This window comes from Lupinus angustifolius, chromosome LG08 (genome assembly GCF_001865875.1).
Source record: "Lupinus angustifolius cultivar Tanjil chromosome LG08, LupAngTanjil_v1.0, whole genome shotgun sequence".
NCBI classification, from domain to species: domain Eukaryota; kingdom Viridiplantae; phylum Streptophyta; class Magnoliopsida; order Fabales; family Fabaceae; genus Lupinus; species Lupinus angustifolius.
In genome coordinates, this window is record NC_032016.1 from 8,862,686 (window position 1) to 8,873,827 (window position 11,142).

Here is an 11,142-nt window from a genome sequence, read left to right on the forward strand (position 1 = left end):
TTCTAAATCAATCAAATTCTATGAAATAATATTAAAATATCAAATTTTGCTTTTATAATTTTTCTTTTTAAATAAATGAAGTTGTCTCATTAACTTAAGACACTATGTAAAACATGAATGATGACATATAATCTTGGAAGAGCAGCCACCACTAGCCATGTTTATCTCTTCTCATTATTTTATTATTACAACAATGTTGGCAGACCAAGTCATAGGTTTGCCTTCTGATTTGTCCACGTAAGATAAGATACAACAATGATAAGATAATATCTGTATTCTTTTATTCAACAAATAACTTCCCTAGACAAACACTATTAATAGAGAAACAAAATTTTATTTTTATTTTTTATAACAGAGGTGTTATTTTATTATTATACATAAAATAATAAAAATGTCTTTATTATGTATATCGTTGATTTTATGAATTTAGCTCCTACACCTTACATATAACATCGACCAACTAAGCTGCAAAATAATTATTTGAATATAAATGGACCTTCTAATCAATTATCACTTATCTCACTAATCAATTATATATAAATCACTCCCTTGAAACAACGTAACGTACATAGCCTCCTACCAATTCCGCCAAAGTATAATTATTAAACATTATACTAAACTTTTTTTAATTACCTGAGAAATATTATAATTGAATGGCTATGATTTCAGCGTAATTAACACAATCACAACGCAGAAACAAAACCCCTCAGCCACGGAAATGAACTTCTACACTCAATACCTTATTATTATCCAACATGCTTCACCAACAAATCAAATGTGAGGGTCCATAATCATACCAACGTAGATATTATATATCATGTGAATAATTTCTTTTCCCCTTTTTTCTTACTTTATAGATAGATAAGTGTATCTAATTCTTATGCTTATGGATGGTTTGTTATTGATTGAGGTTTAAGCAGTGTCAACATTAAGTTGGTGACTCTCACCACAAAATCAAATTAATTTTCCACTTTTAGGAGGATTTAGCTATTTCACCAACTCCATTCTATGATCCTTTTCTCACTTTAGTGAATGATGTCAACAATTTTATATTTTCTAATTTCTATTATAAGGCTAATGGTTTATTTTGGGCCAAGAAATTAAACAAAATTGAATACCTCTATAAATAAATAAAAATAAAGACATATTGATTTAAATATATAATAGCCCTCATTGATTACCTTATTTATTTATGGACATAGTTTTGTTGTTTCAAATATTATCATGCAAACATGTCAATTAAAAAATTCAAGCATTCATTATTATTGTTTTTATTTTATTATCATGGACCATGCTTGCCCTGTGTGTGCACATTATATCATGAGTTTCATTCTAGTTATGAAAAAAGTAAGGATCTTTTGCTCACATGCAAAAAGACTGCGGTCAATAATTCATACTATCTCATTGTTTAGTTTATGAATACGAAATTCACTATAAATCTACATAAATATGATTGAACTTTTATGTGTTGTCACAAGCAAAATGAATAGGTTCTTAGTATAAAGGAACTTATAGTTGCATTGTGTAATTTGTGAGACTGCAGTTTTTTTTGTACCAATATTCCTTGATCACCTATTTAAGAAAGGAAATAACTTTTTTTTTTTGAGATTTGTAATTACTTATCCTAACAAATGTCGCTCATAAAAATCAAAATTTTAACCTTTGAAATCCAATAGACCTTACACTACTAAACTAACGTCTTATTGGTTTGAGACTTTGCGGTTTGTACAATAGTTTGATTGACATAAATATTTCTTTCTAGTTTTATTTTTTAATTCAGTTCCAAATTCAGATGAAACATAAAGAATAGTTTGAACAGTTTTTTGATATTGTGCATTAAATTAGTCCTCTAAAATCTCACAATCATGCGTAAGAGATGATTAATTACCACTTCAATCAAATAATATTGGTAATATATTATATATTAGTGACAACTTGCATGTATCTAATCTTATAACGTACTAACTAATCAATGACAGCGTATCAGCTTGCACAACTTTCAGCATTGGAGGTTGACATTGGCTGAGGTTAATCTAAGTAAAAACCAACAGGTCGGTACATGTTTGATTCCCCTTAAATAAGAATCTGGGTTCGAGTCTTATAGATGGAAAAATACCGGTTGGGAGAGTTAGCCTCACTTACCTGTGGATGTTCTCAACTCGGACAAGATTGTCTCTAGTACGAGGATACATGTGGGAAACCAAAAAAAATTTAAGTAAAAATTATAAGGTTGAAAAGGAATTATCAGATTACAACTTCTGATCAAATTTTCAAGATTCAAACCAATGCTTAGAATGTATAAAACGCAGTCTTTTTCCCCTGTCAATGCTTAGAATATATGCACAACCAACACAAACTTTCTCAGCTATGCCAAAAAATCATTTCAGACTTATCCTCATGAAAATGCTTATAGGCTATAACTAATTAACAAACCAATACAATAAAACCAGCTCCAACCTAATCAGAAAAATCAAGTCTTCAAAAAAATAACTCACATAAAGTAAGCAAAATAGGGAAAAAATATCATGAAATCATTAATTGAGCAAAAAAGAAAGAGAATGAGTCATAATAATAAAGGGCAATCATGAATATCTAAAATTTGAAAATTTAATATTACTATCTATATTAAGTTATTAACAAACTTCTTAGTTCATATAAAACTTGGCATAAAAGTCTTATAAAAAGGAGTAGAAAATATATAAGAATATTTTTTAAATATGCATAATGAACTTTGGTTTTTTTTTTAGTTTTTAAAATGGAACATTAAATTAGTGTGTAACTGGGGAAATTAAAGAGAACTATTTTTAAATATAATATAAATATAATTTTATAGATGGTTGATTTTAATTTTATAAAATGTATCAAAATGTCACGATTTAAAAAAGTGGGTTTATACATATCCTTTAGTAGTAGCCCAACTGACATATGCTACTGGAGCCCAATGTCAAAACAAATTATTACTTGGCAGTTTAAGCAACACTCAGTATATAATTAATATCACTTATTTCGATGGTATTGTTTTCATTTGTTAAATATCATCATTTCTCTCCTATTAACCAAATATTCCAAGTTTGAGTATTAAACAATACAATTTTTATATAGTAAAGTAAACTTTACCACATATAACGGGCTATTCATATTGAAGTGTAATCTTATTGGTAGACGATACCTATAACTTAGACAAAAAAAAATATGACATTAAAAGTATTGCAAATATATAATTATTCTATTTTTTTCAAAGAATTCTTCCTTCTAAAAAGAAAACTATTAAATGCTACCTATCAATTAAGTTAGCATGATTCAACCCATTTATAAAAGAATAGAATATAGTTTTTATTAAAAGGACCGGCTATGTTGAGCGGTGGAAAATATATTAAAATGGGAGAAATGTGTGAAATCAAAAGAATTTTGCATAACTACTTGGGAAAAAATATTATATGTCATGAACATCCCTCAAGTACACGTGGCTCCGGCTCAGATATTGAAGAATGATGATATTAATATGAGTTAGTTGTTGCTTGCATATGAGAAGATTTTAAAATCTATACTAATATTATAAAGTTTTTTACACTGTCAAAATATTATTCTCCGTTAATTTTTATTATTTTTGTTTGAGAGTAAATAATAGTTAAAAAATCAATGATAGATTATTGTTGCGAGTGTAAAAAACCATTATACTATTACTATATATATATTAAATCCACATAAAAATAGATTCTAGGTCCGAGATAGATACTAATATATATATATAAGTTTAAAATCTGTATACTGACAGTGTTAATTTTTTTATACTGTCAGCACATCATCCACATTGATTTATATTACTTTTATTTGAGAATCAATGATGGTTAATAAATCAATAGTAGATGATTGACTGACAGTATAAAAACATTTACACTGTCAATATATACATATTAAATCACATATATATTAGTTAGGAATTGCATATTTTTATAAAAACTAGGTAGAGTTCATTGAAACATCATGCACCAAATTTACTAACAATTTTTTAGTGTAATATATATAGAGATAAGATTTATATACAATTAATTAATCTCTCATTTATATCTATATCTATACTATATATAAAGCCAAAATTTGAAATAACTTCCTCATTGTGTAATTTTTATTTCTTATTTTGCCCTTCACATTATTTAATTTTCACAAAAAACTATATAATCCTAAGCAACCATTATCAACACATTAATTAACCACATATCCCACCTTAAATTAAACATTACCATAAACACAAAAAAATATAATATAAAGTACATCGAACACAACAAATACATTCTAATTCAAAAAAAATGAAATATATAAAAATTGAATATGTAGTATCACACAATATTCGGCTGCAGGCACTTTGTGCCTCTACACACTAGTTATATATAAAGCCAAAACGTGGTGTAACTTGCACCATGATGTAATTTACACTTCCTATTTTGCCATTCACATTATTTAATTTTTTACAAAAAAACCATATAATTCTAATTAATCACCACCAGCACTTTAATTAATCACATCTCTCACCTTAAACTATACATTATCATAAACACAAAAAAATTATAGTATAAAGTACATTGAATACAATAAATTTATTCTAATTATGAAAAAATGAAATATATAAAAATTGAATGTATAATACCATACAATATTAACCCGTAGACACGAAGTGCATGTACACACTAGTTATATATAAAGAGAAAATATGATATAATTATTATAGTGTAATTTCACTTTCTTACTTTGTCGTTAAACTTTTTAATTTTTACAAAAAAAATAAAAATATAATTATAATTAAGATGTAATTAAGCATTATAATAAAACAAAATATATAATTAACCACATTTCTAGCATTATAATAAAACAAAATATTATAATATAAAATATCTTCAATAAAAAAATATAATATAAAGTATATTCAATACAAAAGAAATTCTAATTCTCCAAAATAAAATATATAAATTTTGAATTGGCATCGTAAAAGTATGAATCTGTTCGGTTACCACTAATTTTTAATAATTATATTTAAAGAAATTAATAATTAAGAATAAGTGAGGATATAAAAAACTCTTATTTATTTATATATATATATATAATTTAATATAACCAAAATGTCAACCCATAAAAAAGATTCTCATAATCTTTTTACCTTTGATCAAATTAACAACTTTACATAGGAAAATAAACCCATAAAATTAATCTATGATCTATCTATCTAAGTTGTGATGTTAATCATATTCTTCATTCTTCATTCTTGAACGAATTGTTACAATGACCCTTCTTTTGTTCTACCTTCTTATTCTCTTCACTCTCTTCTTTTCTTCATTCTCCTTAAACTCTACATGTCCTCTTAACTTCACCATCCTCACCACCCTCAGCGGTGGCGCCAGGCCTTCCTCCTTCACCTCCACCACCCGCTGCCAGTTCATCCGCCAAGCCTTCCGCCTTGTACAATCTGACTATCTCCGCCGCACCACCTTCTTCCTACCACCCCTCAACTCTTCAGAATCATGCTGGCAAAGTTTCCAATCATATACAAACTCTTTCAACTCCACTTTCAATATTCGATCTTCTTGTGGCTTTCAAACAAGTTATATATCTCATGGTTGCATTAACATAACCACTAAACAAGATTTTGAAGCCTTGGTTACAAAGTCTGTGCTTCAAGATGTTGATAGAAACTGTAACCAATCACTTGAGAATAATTCTCCTTGTGCACTTTGTACTACTAGTGTTTCAAGTTTACCAGCTTCTGGTCCTTCCATTGGGAACCTTTCTGATTGCACTGCTTATCCTTCTATTTATGTTGCTGCTTTCTCTAATCATTTTGGACCATCTGATTCTGGTACTGCTAAGTGTTTATTCTCCCTTGATTTTTCATCTCAGGGTTCCTCTGGTGGTAAGAAAAAAGTTGTTATTGTTCTTGTTTCGGTTCTTGTTTTCTTTGTTTTGTTTCTTTTAGTTGTTGGGTTTTTTGGGTATTGGAAATTGAGAAGGAAGAGTAAGGGTGGAAATATTGCAGAGGTGGATTTGGTTTCTGGGTTGGATTCAATGGATCAAAGTACTACTTTGATTAGGTTTACTATTGATGATGTTAAGAAGGCAACTAAGAATTTTCATAGGGATAGTATAATTGGAAGAGGGGGTTATGGTAATGTGTATAGAGGGGTTATTTCTGATGGGAGTGAGGTTGCATTGAAGAGGTTCAAGAATTGTTCTGCTTCTGGTGATGCAAGTTTCACTCATGAAGTTGAGGTCATTGCGAGTATTAGGCATGTGAACCTTGTCGCGTTGAGAGGTTATTGTTCTGCAACAACTAAATATGAAGGTTACCAAAGGATTATTGTTACTGATTTGATGAAAAATGGGAGCCTTCATGATCATTTGTTTGGTTCTATAGGGATCAAACTCAGTTGGCCGATTCGTCAAAAGATTGCGCTAGGTACCGCGAGGGGATTGGCTTATTTACATTATGGTGCCCAACCTTCCATTATCCATAGGGATATTAAGGCTAATAATATACTTTTGGATGATAAGTTTGAAGCTAAGGTTGCAGATTTTGGATTGGCGAAGTTCAATCCCGAAGGAATGACTCATATGAGTACAAGGGTAGCCGGAACAATGGGATATGTTGCTCCTGAGTATGCTTTATATGGGAAATTGACAGAAAGAAGTGATGTTTTTAGTTATGGTGTTGTGCTTCTTGAGCTTTTGAGTGGAAGGAAGGCTCTTCGAACCGACAATGATGGCCAACCTTCAGCCTTGACTGATTGGGCTTGGTCATTGGTTAGAACAGGTAGAGCTTTGGATGTGATGGAAGATGGCATGGCAGAACCTGGTTCAGAACAAGTTCTTGAGAAGTATGTGTTAATTGCAGTACTTTGCTCTCATCCACAGTTATATGCTAGGCCAACAATGGATCAGGTTGTTAAAATGATGGAAACAGATGATGAATCCGTGCCTTCGATACCGGAACGGCCGATCCCTTTTGTTGCTGGGAGGCTTGATATTGAGAGAACTGTGAGCACAAGTGCCTCTGGCCAGCTCTGTAGTCCAACCGGATATCAAACATATACATTGGAAAGTGACCCCATTCTTCAAATTCTAAGGAAGAAAGGAGGCTCAAGCCCCAGGATTTTGAGTACAGATTGAGATTTCAAGATTTTGATTGCTTTCAACTAGGTCGTTAGTGTTAGCATAATTTTTTTTACATTCAAATTTATGCTGAATGTTTATTGAAAAAGGATATAGTCATATACTTTGTGTTTTAGCAGAGGAATGGCATTGGTATGTTATTTTCTTCTCAATGCCAATTGCAGTTTGGGTATGTAAATTGTCATAAGAGTATAATGTGGATCACCATCATGAGTCACAAGAGGATAAAGGCATGTTATGTAGCAATATCAATGATAGATAACCCTAAAATAAGAGAAGTTGACATAAATGTCTCTCTCAAGTGTAACATGTTCACTTGCAACCAAAATCCTCTGCCCTAAAATTTACTGTTTTCATATCCCAAACTAATTATATACTATCAAATGGTATAAAAATGTTATTTATATTTATTTTTTCTTTTCATGTAGTTATCAACTTTCAATTAGATCAGAATACAATATGACATAGAAAGTGGTTTTGCTACTTATGCTTTGTTGGCTTATTCTTCATAACATGGCCACTTTGCTATATTTTATTTTTTCATAGTACAAAGAAACCTGAATCCCGGTCATTATCTTAACAGAGTTGTCAAGGTTAGTAATACTATATCATACAAAATATACAGATCGATTAATGTTAGTTGGCCACAAAGTTTAATTTGTAGAAGTCAAAACACCTTTGAGTGAATAACAGAAATTGTAATGCATAATGTTTATATTAAATTTATAGAATATATCTCATAATTTATGCACTTAATGCAATGCAACCACATGGAATACTAGCTATTCATCATGTTTCAGCAGTGAATAAAAGATGATTTGTGGAGAGTCTCATATGCTCAATTTCTCTTGTTAGCTTCTCTGAAGACATGTTTTATTTGAACATCCCATTTTTTGGCAACTAAACTATAGATTTTATTAATAATTTGTGATATAATTGGAACATAAGTAAAATGATGATTGAAACATGGCTTCTTTGATCATCAAGTTATTTAGTATATTTAGAAAATATAGCTTTAACATAAATAAAATATGGATCCTACACGTGAACAAAGATCATGGATCAATTGAATACAGAATACTCATAAAAGTAGGAATTAGATACTCAGATTATTATATGACATGTCTACAATTATATGACCTATAATTGGATTTCAATGCTCTTTAATAATAATAATAATAAATAATAATAATTTTGGTACAACATATGTATCCAAACATCGACCAAATGACCAAATAGTGAAACTAGTTTTCTGAGGGAGAAATTTCTTCACATGTAAAACTTAAACTTATAAAGGGAATGGACAATTTGAGGATATTATAATTTTTTTTCTATAAAACGATAAAGTATCTAAGATAATAACTAATGTATTTCTTTTATTTATCATTATTAGTTATACTAAATATATATAAAAATAATTACATTCCTGAAAAAATATAACAAAATATTTAATTAACATATAAAAAAGATGATAATGAGTAATGATAGAGTTAAAATTTTTTTTGTATAAAGACATATATAATACATCACGTGTGGTAGCACATTTTATTATTTTTGATCTTATAATTTAAAATTTAATTTAATTAGAATTAAAATATTAATATGTTCTCATAATTTCACTTCCTTTCGTGTCTTTCTCTTGTTTAAGGTTTTATATGAAAAAGCCGTTATTGTGGCTGATAATAGAATCTGGTGGCTGTGCTGTTTCCTTCGACTCGGTCGGTAAGTTTATGTGAAAAATAATGAAAGGTGGATCTTCTTCTTCTTCCAAGGTTTTTTCTTCTTCTCTCTCTCTTAACTCTATTTCCTCTTTTGTTTTCTTACTTTCAAACTCTAGTTTCTAATTAGGGAAATTAGGGTTTCCCAAACTTCTGGATTTTAAGTCACAGATTTACAGTAAGTAATCGCCTTTTTGTTTTTCATGAATGGTATTTCTTTGCAATGTAGTTGAATCATAATCATATCATCAAATCTTATGTTTCCTCATGATTATGTAATAGGAAATATTGATATTTATGCTATTAGTTAGCTAGTTATTGTTGAGCGATCTGCACAGAGTTCTTTCATTGTGTATAATGGTTAATTTTCTGTTTGATTGGGTTCATAGTTGTATAGAATTTCCTGATAAAATTAACAGATTATAGGTCAAATGTTGCATAGTATTGCTTCGTAAAATTAACAGATTTAGAAAGGGTAGCCATTTGCACGAGGCTCCTACTTAATGGGATTTGGGGATGTAAGATGTGTGGGGCCTTACCCTGCGAGCGGATAAAATTAACGGATTATATATTGAAAATTGAGATGCAAGTTTGCATATTTGTGAAGTTTGAAATCTTATATTGGTTATTCGGCTTAATCGAAGAGCTAATATTGTGCTGTATTCTGAACTGGTGGCAAATTGTTGTGACAGAGATCGCTGTTGAGTCAGGGTTCAGTTGATGTATATGCTGTGCAGTGTCAGATTTGCATGAAATGGAGAGTGATTGATACACAGGAGGAGTTTGAAGAGATTAGGCATAAGGTTATACAGGATCCTTTTCATTGCAGCAAAAAGGCAAATAGTTCCTGTGATGAACCTGCTGATATTGACTACGATTCATCTCGGACATGGGTCATCGACAAGCCTAACCTCCCGAAGACTCCAAAAGGTTTTAGGAAAAGCTTGGTGCTAAGAAAAGATTACTCTAAATTGGATGCTTACTACATCACACCTACAGGAAAAAAGATGAGAACCCGCAACGAGATAGCTGCATTTCTAAATACCAATCCACAATACCAAGGTATATCTGCCACAGACTTCGATTTTTCATCCCCAAAGATCATGCAGGACACTGTCCCAGAGATTTTCCAGCAGAAGGATTCTTCTACCAAAAAAGTCAAGGCATCCAAAAATGATGTTTGAGAAATGTCATCACTCGTTTGCATGCTGGATTAGATGGTCATTCTGGTTGGTTTGTTAAATATATTTAACTCTAGAGACTATGTTTGGGAAAATCGATTTGAAGATGATGATTTTCATGTCTTGTTGTAATAGACCCTTGAACCTAAACAGATGTATTATATTATTTATCTTATTTTATTTTTGAATTGTTTTATTAACCTCTGTTTTGTCCAATAACTCTCTAATTATTAATACTCAAAAATACTTGTTCCATGGAGTTTAGACATGGAAGCAGCTCAGTGGTTTATATACCTTGGGAGATATATCTCACTCCCACCGATCAACTAGCACAAAATAGCTAATGAAATGCAATCATACAGGTTTCAGTCTGATCCATAATGGTTGGAGAAAATAGTTATTAATGTATGCCTATTATTGAGAAAGTTAGGCCTTCCAAAAAAAGAAAGCTAGTGATGTTGAACATTAAAATGTCAATAAGGTGTTGGTCTAGTGACGTAAAATCCAATTAGATTCTCCGGATGATCAAAAAGTCAATGGTTTAATTTCTGATAGTGACACTTATTGGGAGAGAGAGTTACATCTTTCGAAAATGATTAATTCCTTACCCAAAAGGGTATAATACATTCTTGTTAGTATAAGAAAAAGTACACAAAAAGTAGTGTTGGGGTGAAAGAACGGTAGTACTGTTGGGCTTCGGCCATTGCTACTTCCCAACTGTAAGGAATGAAAACAGGGGATGAATCAAGGAGGAACGGGGCAATGTAGAAACTTTCAAAATCTTGAGCTTGAATGTTATGGATGGTTTAAGTGTTTTAATGATAGTCAAAGCAGATGGGGGAAAGTTTTCATTGCTGGATGTGCAGGGCTCATGTTAGAAGATGATGTAGTGCAAATTAAAATATTCATCATCAAATGGATAAATGGGAAAGAAACGCCTCTTCATTTTAGTATTTTTGGTTAAAAATGATGATAATTAAAAATGAAGGATTTAAGACATAATAGTAGTGTAAAAAACTAGCTTACATTTTTTCTCTTAAGGAAAAACATGATTTTGTCAAGTAGTCATCTCATTATTACATGAT

The 11,142-nt window shown here is 30.4% G+C and overlaps 2 protein-coding genes across 2 annotated transcripts; both read left to right on the top strand.

Annotated features, from left to right (window-relative positions):
* Positions 5,268–7,212, top strand: LOC109353422 (probable LRR receptor-like serine/threonine-protein kinase RKF3). The gene has a single exon (XM_019595691.1). It carries the CDS (start codon positions 5,275–5,277, stop codon positions 7,153–7,155), a length of 1,881 nt encoding a protein of 626 aa, XP_019451236.1. The 5' UTR covers positions 5,268–5,274; the 3' UTR covers positions 7,156–7,212.
* LOC109353278 (methyl-CpG-binding domain-containing protein 4-like) lies at positions 8,816–10,241 on the top strand. Its single transcript, XM_019595483.1, has 2 exons — positions 8,816–8,930; positions 9,569–10,241. Exons 1-2 carry the CDS (start codon positions 8,901–8,903, stop codon positions 10,058–10,060), a joined length of 522 nt encoding a protein of 173 aa, XP_019451028.1. The 5' UTR covers positions 8,816–8,900; the 3' UTR covers positions 10,061–10,241.

Bases quoted from the DNA above. Each gene is read 5' to 3' on its own strand.
- LOC109353278 (XM_019595483.1), top strand. From the start codon at position 8,901: ATGAAAGGTGGATCTTCTTCTTCTTCCAAG. The intron at 8,931-9,568 runs GTTTTTTCTTCT...TTGTTGTGACAG, and splicing joins GATCTTCTTCTTCTTCCAAG to AGATCGCTGTTGAGTCAGGG.
- LOC109353422 (XM_019595691.1), top strand. From the start codon at position 5,275: ATGACCCTTCTTTTGTTCTACCTTCTTATTCTCTTCACTCTCTTCTTT.